The sequence below is a fragment of the Vanacampus margaritifer genome, chromosome 12, assembly GCF_051991255.1.
Source record: "Vanacampus margaritifer isolate UIUO_Vmar chromosome 12, RoL_Vmar_1.0, whole genome shotgun sequence".
NCBI lineage: Eukaryota > Metazoa > Chordata > Actinopteri > Syngnathiformes > Syngnathidae > Vanacampus > Vanacampus margaritifer.
The window spans coordinates 8,490,617-8,506,915 of record NC_135443.1 but is presented as its reverse complement, the minus strand read 5'-3'; the positions used below and the strand labels follow the sequence as shown (position 1 = coordinate 8,506,915).

Here is a 16,299-nt window from a genome sequence, read left to right as displayed (position 1 = left end):
AATTTTTATTGAAACGATAATAAGGTGTCGTGAAACAGGTGAGGATAGCTAGTAAGGAAATAAGGAAATTGTTTTTTCTGTAACTGTCAATGTGTTTTTTAATTGGAGTATCATTCACTGCTATGCTCTCCCAGTAATATGTTATGATTGGCTGGCCTGCTACAACATAACTCCACACTAACAAATGGTTCTTAATGACTTCCTTCTTTTTAGTTATAGTTAAATGCTAGTTGCATGTAATAACTGGCAGTACACGTTGTGACAGTTCCCTGTAAATACCACTGACTTCTCTCCTCAGGAGGAGTTGAGGGCAGACATGAGATAGCGTATCTCTTCTCTTGTCTGGATTAAGCCTTGGTTACTATACTCATTTTCCACTTTGCTCTTAATGACCACAGCTACAATTATGATATTAGTAAAATGCAAATAGCTCTAATTGAAGACTCTCAGGTTTTAATAGAAGTAGTTGAAGATATACTGGAAATGGGACCAACATCATTTTCAATGTGGCAGTATGGTTATGAGGCATTATACACAGTGGGCCTCAATCTCCAAAGCACTTGAGATTCGCTTAGTGTCTTAATTGGCACAGGCTGTGTTAATAGCCACTAGGGTTTTTCAAATGTAATTCTGTCTGCTGATTGGACCAGGTAAATGAGTTGTACTCTCTCTCTAGTCTCTATTACTTTGGACACGTCTCTCCATTAGAGCATTTTGAGAGTTTGGTCATCTTAATTGGTCGAAGATGGCATACCATGTGTTAATTATTGAAACATGAAGTTAAGTAGGTTGGTTGGTATGATATCGCATGGCCCCGAAACAGGACTGATCGCTCCCAGGTTTTTATGGCTTTACCCTTTATGTATCCTAAAAGTTACTGTAGTTGTTTGCTACAGAATGAAATACTCTTCCCGAGCTCAACTTTTTAAGCTTAGCTAGGTGAACTCCTAAACCGCCTGTAAATCTGTGTTTTTTTCTACATATAACCTTGTGGCGTCAGTGTTGATGTCTCTGTAGTAAGCCAGTTAGCACGTTAGCTAAATTAGCATGACATGATGCATAAAGTAATGGTGGTTTTAACGCCACAAGTAACATCATATCTAACCACATATAACCTTGTGGCTTACAGGCGGTTTAGGAGTTGTTTTTTTTTTTTTCTGGTTTAGGAGTTTCTGGCAAACTTGTATCCATGAGTATTGCGTTTAGCCAACAGAGGGAGCGCTCTCCTCTCTCCTCTCCTGAAAAGCTAGAAAGCATTCTCACGCTCAAAGCCCCGCCCTCAACCCCGACCCTCACGTTAAAACACTGCCAATAAGTTGAAACTGAAAAAAAGAGAAGTGAAACTGAAAACCAGAGTTGAAACTGAAAACCTGTGACACTCGGGGGAAAAAAATAGTGTAAAAAAAAAAATCTGCAGATTGGCATTAAAAAAGACATCAAAATACAAAAAATATGCCTAAAGAAAATAGTGTTTTAAGTCTGTATTTTATTTTTCAATACCAAATCTTATTGTTAGTGTTGTGGGAAAAGAAAAAAAAAAACAACAAACATTCAGAAGACAAAAAGAAAGAAGACAACAATTTATAGAACTTGTAAGTTAATAATATATCTAATACATTAATTTAACTCAATAATACTAATAGTATTGGGCCTCAAATATTTTCAGACAAATCATATTTAAATTGGTCTTGCAGTTTGTGCTGTTGCCCTATATGTGATATGTGAAAGGAATTTTATTTCACTTTTTTTCTCTTACAACTCTCTAATTTAGCTTGTTGCAGTCTTCTAGTATTCTGTGCTGTTGTCTGGTGGGAGCTCAAAAGACACGAAGGATATGATGGGGCTTTTGCTGGTGCCGTGAGTAAAGTGTGATGTCACTGGGTTAGACTTTTCATAGAGCCACAATTATTTAATTAACACATTCGACAAAGTGTCAGCTTTTTTCTTTGGATGCTTGTCACTTTGACACAAATATTAAATGGTCTTGCTTGACAGATTTGTGTATTTATAGCTGTTAACCATAATGGTTTTTTTATTGTTCTAGTCTATACTATTTGTGTATGAGTACTCGAGGATATTAAGTTATCATGATGCAGAAGCTGTCTTCTGCTGCAAGATTATATTTATCTACTTTTGGCATCATGCACTGCTATCAGTATCAAAGCACTGCATAGGCAAGGATGTGTGCGAATTACAAAAAAGATTGTGTGTTTGAAGATAAATATAGAGATACGGTAGATATAGAACGATTGGGGATAAGAGGTGGAGAAAGGGAAGCAAATTGGCTTCATCATTACATTCTGCATTTGTATGTGTAGACTTCAACGTAGATGCCCTTCACTTGTGTTTGATTGCAAGTGTGCGATTGAACAGTCATGTTTATGAGCTACTCACTGCGGACATCGTCTGCCATCATTCTATCACTTTTCTAAGAATGTGTGTGTGCGTGTGTCATCCCTGGGGGACACTGCTCCCATCACTCCTCTCTAACACACTGCGTAAATCCTCGGCAGATATACAGCCGTGTCAAGTTCAGCACTCATTGTAAGGTACTGTAAATCTAGAGGAGGACTCTCCAAGTCCTTTGTCTGAGACCATCTTTTGTCTCAAAGTTTCAGTTGACTGGAAACTGTACAGGATGGGGGGGGGGGCAGCTCAGACTCCCTTCATAGTGTGCTGGAGTAGCAGCAGGGCAGTAAATCTGACTGTAGTGTCGGTGCATGATCGGGACAGATCAGTGCAATGTCCTCTGCCTCAGCAGGTTGTAATCAGCTCAAGAAGAGGGGTCTAATTTATAGGCCGCGCAGAGCTTGCGACCATGATCTCACTCGTAAAGTCATCCAAAGACATGCGATTTTATTATTAGTTTATTAGTTTTTTCACCCCCTTTGGTTCAATGCTTTATGAAGAAGTACAAATTCTCAGCATTGAAAAAATGTGTAAGCTATTCTATATTAAATAAAGTTTTACACTGAAGCTACCTTCCAGAGAAACTTAGTAAATTCGGCTAGAAACTTAGGAAGCTCAGCTACTTGGGTGGGAGCCTTTATAAGACAAACTACTTTTCTTTTCTTTTTTTCCTCTGGAGAGCTCAGTATTGTTCATTCGGTAATTTTACCGATTTGACATGTCATCATCATTGCTCTCTTTTTATTTTTTTTGTATGTGGGTGAGAATGTGTATGTGCATGCGTGTGAGTGTGTGTGCATTCATTAGTTCACCTAAAACCTATTAAAAAATCCCAAACCGTTCACCTAAACCGAACACTTCCAGCCAGAGTCGTGAGGCCGTCAGGAGACCCGAGGAAGGACCAAAGAAAAGAAAGGAAAGTGAAATCCAGCACCGACCAGACACCACCTACCAGGCCACCAACCAAACAAACTACTTTTTTTTTGTGCAGCACGCAAAACAGGCAAAAGTTTCCCATCATTCGTCAGCAAAACTCCCGTCCGTCAGTGACGGACTGACAGTCTGTCAGTACTGACGGAAGGCACCTTTGAAAATAACTTGCAGTTGTGTACTTTCCATGCTGCTCCAAATGCCGGGCACCTTGTAGTGCGGGCATCAGCAGAAGAATAGTTTAATAACTTGACGTCTCGCGAAAGAGATGCATTTAAGGTTTACAACTGCCTGGGGAAATGTAGCTTCCATGGACCCTAAGATCATCATAGTAGGGTAGCTTTGCTACTAAAAAGCAATTTGGTGTTGATGTTGTTCAGTGCTTAGCTTTTGGTTTTGACAAGCGTTTCATTCAGTGTCGCTCAGCCATTGCTTAAAAGTGTCGATCTTCACTGAGTCTACCTGCCAAATCATAATCAGAGAAGCTCAAGGTGGGGACAGCATTGTGCAAATTTGCTATTTAGATCCACTGTGTCACAATTTGGTCAACAGTTGAAGCATGTTGATTCGTGTGTGTGTGTTTTCAATCTGCAGGCTACTTTTCATAGACACACAGTTTCAGATGTTGAGGATGAAAGCTGAAGACTCCTCCGGACGGGAGCACATTCTTACCATTAACCTCAAATCTAAGGTAAGTGTGTTACTTACTTTAATGTATGAAAACACACAGTTGGCATTGATGACTAGGTCATCTTCACGATAAAAATGATTCATTATCACATGGAACGAGGTCCATCTTGATTTTTATATTCAGCCAATCCAGATCCAGGTCTGACTTCATTTAATACATGTGGGCCATTCAATTTGCTGATAGCAAATCAGTGATTTACATCTGCACCCTCAAATCTGGGGCAAACTGGAGAGGGTGTACAGACTTGATAACCCACTGTGACTGAGATGTAGCACAGATAAAACATCTCCACGCAGACCCCGGCATGTTAGAAAATGATCCTCTATGAACAGAGAATGCAAGTACACTTAGTCTTATCTACATAACCTTGTCACCAGTTGCTGCTTTTCAGACTATGTACATGGACAGCAACAACCGTACTACAGTAAATGGATGAAAGGAATCTTGGACATGAACCACCGTTACCCCTTATGGCATCACACATTTTGTCTTAATATTGCCAAATAATTTAAAATTTATTGCAATTTATTTTTTAAAGCCATTCATCACAAAAGTCTCAAATGGTTCCACAGTAACTAATAACAAATCATCCATTACATCACAACAAAAAAGCATCTAATAAATAATCAACAAACATGTCCATATAAAATTAAATTTAGCATTACAAGCTCACAGTTTAAGGGGATAATGCTTTTTTTTTTTTTTTTCATTTAATGACATCCCATAGTTTATGCTCCCCATCTGGGCAAGGAACAACTCCTGGAAAACAAATTTGGGGGGGGATAAGAAAGACACCTTGAAAAGAGAACACATATGGAGGGATCTCCCTTCCAGGATGATGACCAGGCTGCAGTGGATGCCAACAAACAAACTAATTACAATAGAGTAGGTGCATGATAGGGACATAATATGTCCTCCAGCTCGTAGTTTGTAAACACCTCAAGAAAGAAGCCTTTAATTTAAATGTATAAGGGCAGCAGAGTTAGTCATGCTGATTTCACTCATCAAATCATTTTGAGACTTGTGAATTTATTTGACCTTGTTTTACTTTGTTTTTCACTTGCCTACATGTTTGCATAAGATAAAATTTGTGAATAAGTTATTTGCTTAGTGTAACGCATGTCAGACAGTATCATACATTGTTCTTTTTTTGTAGCTCGATGCAAAAAAAACGGTTCAGTAAAGTTTGGTAGGTTACTACTTATTGGCAATGTATAGTTTTTTTTGCGGTTAATATATGACCAGGCTTATATGGCACTAAGAATACAGGCAGTTGTTGATTTACGATATTTGTTTGACTTTACCACGGTGAGGCGATGCTTAGCTAAGCTCATCTGACATCCACCTGTGACCAGGGGAGAATGCTGAGAGCCCACCCCGTTGCCAACCTGGCCATTTACACTCTTCTTTCTGGAACTGTGAAAATACCCTTCCAGCTTCTTCCACCAGATCTAGTGCCAGGTCATCCCTCACTAAGCACAGCAAGGGGGGAAACAGTGCCGAAGGAGTTGTGGGTGACAGGGAAGGGAAAGCAAGGGTAAATATGGATAGTTACGGCTTGATGGTGAAAAGGGAGAGAAAATGTTATTTGTACTAATCCAATATATTACTGACCTACACTTACCGTACTTTTACTGTCAAATCTAGCAATAAAGGAGGCACTATTAAGCACTACCTTTTAAGTCTATGGTAAAAAATGGGGTGCATTTGTTTGAGTTATTGTTGCATACACCAAATCTGCTTGATAGAAATATTTTGTCATAACTATTGGGCATCTTCTTGGGTGAGTTCATCAATAAGGATTTTCTGATTTGAAACATTAACAGTAAAGTTCTTAATTTTGTGCACTTAACGGCCCAATCTTCGTCACCAAACAGCACCCAGCAGAGGCTCCTGTATGCTCAGCTGATCTGCCAGTCCCCCTTCTCTTGAAATGGACACCACAGGTATGCAAATGTTTGGAATAAAACATGATTGTACAAATTCGGACTGTTTTTGATTATATCTATAACATGTGGGAAACTTTTTTACTTGAGGTTGGTATGTTGTTGACCATAAGCCCCAAGACTTTTGCCGAGGCTTGGGCTGGCCGACAGGGGTAGAGTCTTCCGGTTCAGATGTGCGTCATGGCTCATTAGTAGAGTGGTCGTCTCCCAACCGGAAGGTTGAGGATTCGATCCGCACCCCTGATGATGACGAAGTGTCTTTGAGCAAGACACTGAACTCCAATTTTCTCCCAGTGGACCTGGACATGGCAGCAGCTGACTACTGGTGTATGAATATTTGTGTGGTTTGTTTGTAGGTAAAGTGCTTTATAAAAAGTATTCCTTTTTTTTTTTTCTGGAGAGCTCAGTATTGTTCATTCGGTAATTTTACCGATTTGACATGTCATCATCATTGCTCTCCTTTTTTTTTTTCAATATATATATATTTATTTTATTTTTATTTATTTTTTGAATGTGGGTGATTATGTGTATGTGCGTGCGTGCGTTCGAGTGAGTGTGTATTCATTAGTTCACCTAAAACCTATTGAAAAAAAAATCCCATACCACACCTAAACCGAACACTTCCAGCCAGAGTCGTGAGGCCGTCAGGAAACCCGAGGAAGGACCAAAGAAAAGAAAGGAAAGTGATATAAAAAGTATTCCATTTACCATTTGCAGTTTGGAGTAGTAGTGAAAATATAGAACAATCACGACATTATCGATTGTTATTTTTTGTTAGGTGGAGAGTAAACTTTTGAATCCACACGTTTGACTCCTCTTCAGCTATCACATCTCCACAGTAAAGTGCTTTATCGGCTTTTATTTTCAACATATTCTAGTAGCTTGCACTTGAATGGGGGGGCATTGAGGTTTATAGTGTTTGACGGACATTACTGACGGCCAAATTAAGCTACTTGCTATACAGTGGGTTTTATGGGGAAACAACTCGTTATTCCGCCATTGCCTTTTAGTTAGCTCATCACACCAGTGGATGTTTTTGTCCCTAAAAACTACTGCCCAATATGAAAAGCGTTATCGGAGTTTCAAAGAGATTGTAGGAGGTACTGACGCGCGTGTGCGTGCGTGTGTTCGCATAAACCTGTTTGTGTGTGTTGATACATGGCAGGCATACAGTGAGGACCAGCTTAGAACAGCGCTACCGTATGGAGCTTGTCTGCCTGCTGGGCTGGTGATGGATCTCTCCCACACTACAACATGAAGTGTGTGTGTGTGTCTGTGTATGCACATCTATGCCAAGTGCTTTTTTTTTTTTTTGTCTGATGAGTGATGGGCTACTGTGTGTGTGAGTGTAGGGCAGGGGGAAGGGCCTGTCTGTCAGCAGTCCTGACATGTTCATTTGAAAGACTAATTATTGCTTGCTCTGTTGCAGGGCCAAGACGTGCTACTCAGGGCAGAAATTAACAACTAATGTGTATCCCAATCTAACAGTGTATGCAGTATATACAGTAGCTTCAGCATTTTTAATTAAACGAGGACTTTGTATCAATATACTAATATAATTTGGATTACTAGTCTAATTTAGTCGGTCAAACATAAAACAGGTAAGTGTGTATAGTAGGAAAGGGATGGTATAAGTCAGGAGAAGGTAACCCTGGTTCTTGAGAGCGATATATATATATATATATATATATATATATATATATATATATATACAGTATATAGGGTGTCCATAAAGTCTCTTTACCATTTAAAAAAATTATTAAAAATGCAATTGATTAGATATTTTATTCAGATTTGTTCTATTGTATTCAGTGTTAAAAAAAAAACACACAGTGTTTATCATTACTGACCTTAAGCAAAGGATTACTGATGCCATTGCCACAATTGATGAGGCTATGCTACAGCGAACATGGCAAGAAATGGAGTACCGTCTTGATGTGCTTCGTGCAACTAATGGTGCCCATGTAGAAGTGTATTAAAAGAGGTAAAAAAAAAAAACTTTAATAAACCCTGAATACAATAGAACAAATCTGAATAAAATATCTAATCAATTGCATTTTTAATAAATTTTTGAAATGGTAAAGAGACTTTATGGACACCCTGTATATACAGTATATATATATATATATATATATATATATATATATATATATATATATATAAAGCTTCAACTATACTACTAACATATTTGTAAACAGCCTTTCGCTATTTAATTGACTCAATAAAGTTAATAGAAATAAATAGAAATCTCAGCGGCAGCTTTATAGATCTAAATTGAGCTTGTGTATTGCTATTATCATTAAGAGAAATGAGAGAACCAATAAGCTACAGCTCACATTCAGTCTTTAGTAAATTCCTTCTTTCACTTGCACTCCTGTCTTAGATATACGAGGAATTCAATTAACTGCGCTTCTCTCTTTTCTTCTTCTTCTTTTTTTTTTTTTAATCTTCCTGAACTGGGCTTAGCATAGTTATCCTGAGCGCTAACCATAATCATGCCACTGGCATTAATTGGGCTGTAATTGCAGAGGCTCTCAGCACCTGGACGATGCTTAATTGTGTGCACTGTGCTGGCACAATGACCTATAATTTTTTGGTTCTTTTTTTTTTTCGCTCTAATTTCTTTCCCACTCATACCATCTGTATTGCTCACCCACACCTCTCTCAGATTTTCCTTTCACATTCATGTTAATGCCTTAAGTTTCACTTTTCAAAACTGGTCAGTAATGATGTGCACACCATTTAAATACATTAAGTTAAGTTTTCCCTGTGAAGACACTACAATATATAAGTAATGTATGCACAGTTCTACGAAAGAGATCTTAAAAAGATAAAGTGAGCTGTGCCATTTTTGTTTTGTTTTTTACATGGTGCATTATTCTAGGTAACAGTTTTGTGTCCGTGTCCATAATGCTCAAATAATTTCTTGTTTCCCGTTTTTGTGTCAAATAATGCTGTACCGAATGCCTGTATTAACAACTTTCTGCTTGTTCTCTGATTTGATAGTCTTCGTTGAACCAACTCCACAGCCAGTTCCTGCTGGTCATAGAGGCTCTGACTGAGTTCTGGGATGTTCTAGATGAGATTGATACAAAGACCTGGATTTTGGAGCCAGAAAAGCCAAGTCGTTCCGACACTATGAGGCGAATAGCTATCGGTAAGATATACTGCTTAACATTTATATTAGACCAAGCTTTCAAGTTTAGTAATGCAAATAAAGTGCGTTCCTCGTCATGCAATAAAAATATAAATGAGGTAATTCACAGATAATCATAGTTTAGAATTAGAATACATTTTTTTATGTATTTATTTCTTTATTTTATAGTGTATTTTTGTATTTTATTAACTCTTTGACTGCCAAGCGTTTTCAGAAAAGGGATGCTGTGGGTGCCAGCTGATTTAAGCATTTTGACTGATCTTTCAAAGTCCACAGAAAATTTTGTGTTTGGACTATGGAAACACACATACTACCAAGGCTTTCCTCCACCCGTTTCAAAAAAAAACATAGTTAACGACTTTTAACGTCTTTGGCAGCCCTCCTTAGGATTTTACTAAACGTTATTAAACGTTTTTGGCAGTCAAAGAGTTAACAGTTTTTTTATTTTTATAATTGGTTTTACTAGATTTTATGTGTATGATAGTGTGCGGATCTCAATGTGCAGCACTTTGAAAAAGCTTGTTCATAAAATGTGCTGTAGAAATAAAGTGGATTGGATAAAAACGTATCCGCACTGATGTAGTAAGAAGTGTAAATTCATTCGGGGGGTGATTTTGGTAATTACCGATGCTGTTATTTTAGGGCATAATCTTTACACAGGGTGGTGTTCTAATAAAGTTGTTAGGCACAATGCACATGTATGTGTGAGCACTTCTGTTTAATACGGGTTTTGAAGGCACAACATCATAACACAATTTTATTTATAGCGCATTTCAAATCCAACCAAAGCTGATGTACTGTACTTTGCTGTGCACCCTTTCTGGAATAACTTACCGTATGTAGTAAGTTAAAAGTAACACAATTTTCCAATTGCTCTGGTACATTTGCTTGTAATAGCATGAAAAGCGTCTGCCATTGCAGTCGCAACTGATGTTGCAAAATCATGACACAATTTTTGGGCAATAATGCAAACACAAAATTGGTACACACTGCTTTTGATGCGTTTTGAGTTGTACTTCAGTATTTACTATACTTTCCATTTCTTCCAAGCTTAAGCTTAAGGTAAGCTTGTCAACAAATGCATGTTTGCCACTGTCGTTCTGCCTTAGCGTGACAAAAATGAAGCAACAAAACAAAAACACCTTTGTTTTCCTTATGTCTGCACTGACGCTTTTTTTGTAAAATTGTTAAGCAACATGACATTCAAACATTTCTTATTTCTGCAGGAAACAATGTCTCCATTAAAGTGGAAGTGGATGCCCGACACCCAAAAATGCTGCCAGAATGCTGCCTGCTGGGAGCTGAGCATGGTCAGTCAGATGGTAACACTTCAGTGTTATTTTAGGTTGTGTGAGCAAAAGAGAAGAGTCTTTGTATGTGTTTAAATTTTACAGTGAAAGATGATCTTAGTTTTTGAATACCTTTAGATATAGGCCTGGATAACAACATCACAATTAAGAATTTTTCACTAGTTGATTAACACATGATTTATTTACTACGACGGCGTATTAGGGCCATGTATAATTTTGTTAAGGGGCTTTCAGGGGGGGGGGGGGTAATATTCCGAGAAAAAAATTGCAAATTTGCCAATTTCTAAAGTGGCTAAAGCAATTACTAGCTCCTTATTTGAAAACACAACTGAAAAGTATTGTTACAAATTTCCGAGTTTTTTCCCCGCAAATTTGCCACTTTGTTTTTTCTCTGAATATTGCCTCCACCCTCTAGAAAAAAATATATATATTTATACGTGGCCTTAATACACCATTTTAATTTACAAAGTGTGAAAATGAGCTGATTTGTCACTACAGGAAGTCCCTAGTAGCAGCCCAATGGAAAAAACATTAGCTCCTGCTTAAAGTTTGTTGTGGAGTAGATCTTTTCCTCCGCGTGTTCGTTTTCTTTCGGGTAGTGAGAATGTTGGTTATCTGAATACAGGCTGGAGATCGATGAACAGTTCCTTCAAAGCTTTTATACAGAATATTCCGGGCACAAGTGAGTTACGGACAATGGCTGTAGCCTCTCACAAGTGCAAAGATTACAGAGGACTTACAACATTCTTATACTATCTTGAAGGGCGGTACCACACAGTTTCCAGTAAACAGTTCAACCGGAGTTGACCGGACATGAGATAAAACTCAAGGACATCATTCAAACACAGAACAAAGCCCATTTGAGGAATAGAGGAGGTTATTCAGTCATGACTGCACCTGGCAGAAATTGCGATAACACTCACAAGGATACATCCGCAGAACAAAGCTCTACTGAGGAAATTAGGAAATTAAAACAGTTATGACTAAATCTGGGCAGAAGATACACTTCAAGTTGCAATATGGAACTTTTTTCCCTAAACGAACTTTACAATAAGCTTTTTATTTGACCATTTATGACTGAAATGCCTTCTAATTAGTAAATTAACACCTTAGCTGTTCACAATGGGTACTCCTGCAAGCCTCTGGCCAATAGTTTTCAGACTGGATTCGGGTTAGAATTTCCCGCGCCCTGTCTGCGGATCTGACGCAATGTGCGTGGTGTGTACGTGAAGAACGGCATGTGCAGTTTCATTGATTACGCAAAGTGTCTTAGACTTTCCCCTTAGTATAAGAGTATATGGTGATTCCATTCCAATTTCATTTTCCCTGTATAGTGAACAGAATTGGATCCTTGAAATTATGTTTGTGGTGCTAATCTCATTAAAGAAACAAAAAGCTCTTCACAAATTTTTTCTTATTCTTATCTCTTTCTTTTCCACTCACAACTTGCCTTCCTGTGTGCAGACCTACAGGTGTTGCGTGAACATTATTTCTGTAAGCATTCTTACACAAGCCCTGAGCATCTTATAGCCCTTGACTTCGACTACTGGACACCCCTGATTATATGCTTCAAAGATTTCTAGGATATATTATGCTCAGGAATTGGTCAGGATCAGCATTCATCAATTTCTAGGCCGCTCATTGTTTTAAGGGTTTGTTCCCAGGGTCGGTATCTCTTAACTTCTCACTTTCCCCAATATCTGAGGCAATTTTGAATTTGTTCTCAAGTTGTTTCCCACTGATGGCAGTGTGTCCCCGTAGCCATGTTGCCCAGCCTGATGCAATAAGCTGCACGCCATGGCTAAACTCGGGTAATAAAAAAGCAGAATTTGTCAGTGCTTACTATTATTCAGATTAGCTCGGTAAGACGCCATGAGGTGGGGTGGGGAAAAAAAAATATCACGACGTCCATTTCCTTTAGTTTGAAGTTGAGCTGGGGTGCTTGTGTTGATTATTGTCTTCAGTCATGTCAGAGCGCTCGCTTTCAGTCTGGCACGATTTCATTCTCGCCGTGGCAACCTCGGAGACATCCGGCGAGCTTTCCCTTTAATTCCCCATCAATTGTCAGCCATTGTTTCTGTAAATCCAGGGTCATGAAATGCTAAGCGTGTTGCCTAGCAATGTGACTCAAATGATATTAAACATAGACACTTCAGCCACCCGAGACGCTAGGCAGGCGACGATCCTCAAATATGAGGTGTAGCACAGAAATATTGCTTTTTGCATGTAGGAGTAAGAAATGGTGAAAGTGATGAGCGCTACTCAGAGACAAGGCTCCCATGTGGAACACAGCAAGCGGTGATCTGATATCTGCATGCACACGCACAAAGGCTGTTAAATACGAGTGCATGTGCAAAAGAGTAATAACGTACGATGGGAAAAGATAAATCAATATAGAATTGGAAAAAGTCTGGGGGTGTGGTGAGGTCTCATTTACTGCCATAAATCCATAAAAAAAATTAAAAAAAAGATTATCAAAAATTAATGGCAAGAGGCGATTAAAATTTTTTATTGCAATTAATCGCATTACTTCACTAGTTAACTCATGATAAATCACAAGTTTTACATCTGTTCTAAATGTACAATAAAAACAATTCTAGGTTTTCATATTATTGTTAACAAAAGTGGAAACAAATTTAAACTAAAATTAATAGTTAAAATGAATTTTGGACATTTATAGCCGTCAATGACGGTGAATGGATAAAAAAAAAGAAAAGATTATTAAAAATTCGGGGCGTCAGGCAATTAAAAGTTTTTAATCGCATGACTTCACTAGTTAACTCGCGATTAACTCTTTGACTGCTAGACGTTTTCAGAAAAGGGATGCCGTGGGTGCCAGCCGATTTAAGCATTTTGACTGATCTTTCAAGGTCCACAGAAAATTATGTGTTTGGACTATGGAAACACACATACTACCAAATGAAAGATTGGACTCTCATCTTCCATCAGAAAAAAAAAGTTTGTTTCTACCTTATTCCGTTTTTCAGTAATCAACAATAGAAAATGGTTAGTTTCACCTCTGTTTGGAAACAAACGTCTTTTAACGTCTTTGGCACTCCTCCATAGGATTTTACTAAACGTTATTTAACGTTTTTGGCAGTCAAAGAGTTAATCACAAATTTCATATATGTTCTAAATGTACAATAAAAAAAATTCTAGGTTTAATACTATTGTTAACAAAAGTGGAACAAATATTAAACTAACAAAAATAGCTAAGATGCATTTTTGACGTTTATAGCCGTCAATGGCAGTGAATGAGTAAAGTAATCCATTGTCAACCCTTGTTTTGTTGCAGTTGTGACGCCGCTGAGGAATAAACTGAACACCAACATGCATTTGTGGTAAGAAGCGTCACACTCTGGGTTAGGGGTCAACCCCCCCCCCCCCCCCAAAAAAAAAAGATTAATCCTACTTTTAGATTGTTTTTTTTATGTCGCCCAAATCACCACAGGTTACATTTGCCTCACTATGACACATGTCAAGTACTGCAAATCTAACACTCTTCAATTTAACACAACAGCAGCACAAATGTTCTTGTTTTTTTTATCTCTCTCTCTCTCTCTCTCTCTCTACCATCACCCCATTTCTTTTTTTAAACCAACGGTGAAAGTCTCTTAATCATCCCCTAGTGTCTTTGCAGGCTCATTTGCATGTGGTTAATTAGTGTGTGAAGGAGCTGTCTGTGGTCTGCTGGCAGGAACCCGGACTCTGGTGTCTTGCAAAACCTCCAGGATGTTTTGGAGATCGAATTCCCGTCACCTGCCACCCACGAAAAATCTGTATGTCACACAATTGCCCCCCCTTTTCCATTTCAAACATGTCTCTTCCCATTGCGATTACCTCAACGAAGCTGTGCGTGTGTGCGTGTGTTTCACATCTCAGCATGCACACTCCTCTTTGTGTGTCTACTTGAGCGTCAAATCTTAAGGGGGCGGATATCCACTATTGTCTCTTATTGTGTCTGTTGCCATTTCGTATTTTGTTTTGCGAAGAGGCGGGAACAACTTCTTCTCTAATTGGGTTGTTTACAGATCGGACTATTAAAAACAACAAAGATGGCACAATTCCGTGCGCTATCGCAATCACTTTAATCAAGCAAAGCCATTTATCTTTTTTTTTTTTTTTCTTTTCCTGGTGGTTCTTCTCCCCTCCTGTCGCTGCAGTTGACTTGAAAGAACATTCTGTATCCACTGCCACGATAAATGCATCATTAGCATTTAGAAAGGAGAAGGGAAAAAAGTTTAGTTGACCAGATGTTGATTTATTTTTTTTTATCTGCCACTCTTATTTAATGGCTAGCTGCGATAAAGAGGCTCTATTAGACCAAAATGCCTACTCTATAGCGTGAGTTTTTTGGGGGGGGGCACAGCGTGTAAAAGAATAGTATGTCATTTAATATTTCTATTTGAATATCATGTGCAGATGTTCAGTGTTGAGTGTGGGATCTGCTACTCGTATCGCCTTGAAGCGGCCATCCCCGACCAGATGTGCAACGACCCTCGCTGTGGTCAGCCCTTCCATCAGGTCTGCCTTTATGAGGTATGAACGGTTACATTGAAAATTGGTTACTTTACTTATATAGTTTATTTTAGAAGTAACTAACAAGTTACTTTATTGGTTACTTCTTATATAAAAACATTACAATTACAACTGGTTCTGACTTTATTGGAAGTGTATTTTTAACAGTGTAGAAAAGTTATTTTTTATTTAAAAAATTATTAAAAAAATAAAGGGGAAAAAAGGAGGCACATTGTTTAAAATTAATGATTGAATGTGCTTAAAAAAGAAATGCCATTTTTTTCCTACAATGAGGTCTTTTTTTTAACATTATTTACAAAAAAGACACAAATTGAAATCTGTCCATCTGCTTTTTTTTTTTTTTTTTTAATCTGAACCTGAAAATATGTGTCCATTTTTTGAAGCCATTGCATTTTACAAATACTGTATATTTTTGTAGAATTAAATCAGGTATGTTTAGAAATCTTTCACCATTTAAAAATGTGATACTAAATTATAATAACTTGAAGTGGTGAACCATCAGGGCCATTACAAGGAGTGACCTACATTTGCAACCTCAATTCTAATATTGGGTCCATGAAGCTGAATTTTAAATTTATTTAACATTATATTCTCTTTATTTTGTAGCATTTCATTTTTTTGTTACAATTGCGTGATGTTATATTGCATTTTCGTTTAGTATTGTTGTTTTTTGTAATTGTAATAGGGGTGGTATTAAGAGGTGCATTATGTACTTTAAATCCCCACTGACGGTCCAGGTACGAAATGCAAACTGTCGTTTGTCCCAATGGTGTTGCCATCGGTTATTTATTTTTATTAACGAGCAAGTGATCCAGTGTTTCTGTTGAGAACGGTCTGAGTTTACTTTTGAGGTGCATGGCAGCAACTGAGAGGAGCTTTGCTAGCCTCTGAACTTAAAGCAATGCTAATTATTACAAAAACGGCCAGCAGGTGACAGCCGAGTATAAGAGATCAACCAGGGCCATGTTGCAAAAAGGCTCTTTTCCCCAGTGTTTTAAACAATAATGATCAAATTTAGCTATACTAATGCTGATTTCTGCAAAACTGAAACAAGATTGTCTCCAATTAAATTAATCAAAGTTAACATATTAAGTTTAATGAACTCAATAATAATTAAGTTTAATATATTAACTTGGAATAACTTAATTAGAGACAATCTGTTTCCGTTCTAATTAAGTTAATCCAAGTTAGAGACAATCTGTTTCCGTTTTAATTAAGTTACTCCAAGTTAACATTAAGTTTAATGAACTCAATGATAATTAAGCTTAATATATTAATTTGGATTAACTTAATTCAATTTTGTTACCACTTGAAGTA

General features: G+C 37.7%; 1 protein-coding gene across 7 annotated transcripts in view; it reads left to right on the top strand.

Moving 5' to 3' along the window:
• fancl (FA complementation group L) overlaps positions 1-16,299 on the top strand; it is a 113,921-nt gene that overhangs the window by 5,606 nt on the left and 92,016 nt on the right. For all 7 annotated transcript variants that reach the window (XR_013296091.1, XR_013296092.1, XR_013296094.1 and 4 more), the window contains exons 6-12: positions 3,934-4,030; positions 5,908-5,976; positions 8,983-9,133; positions 10,360-10,443; positions 13,739-13,784; positions 14,141-14,222; positions 14,866-14,982. Coding sequence is in view for 2 of the 7 variants with exons in the window: in XM_077581318.1 (XP_077437444.1) it covers positions 3,934-4,030; positions 5,908-5,976; positions 8,983-9,133; positions 10,360-10,443; positions 13,739-13,784; positions 14,141-14,222; positions 14,866-14,982 (646 nt within the window). In the remaining 5 variants the exon portion in view is untranslated. The remainder of the gene's footprint in view (positions 1-3,933; positions 4,031-5,907; positions 5,977-8,982; positions 9,134-10,359; positions 10,444-13,738; positions 13,785-14,140; positions 14,223-14,865; positions 14,983-16,299) is intronic.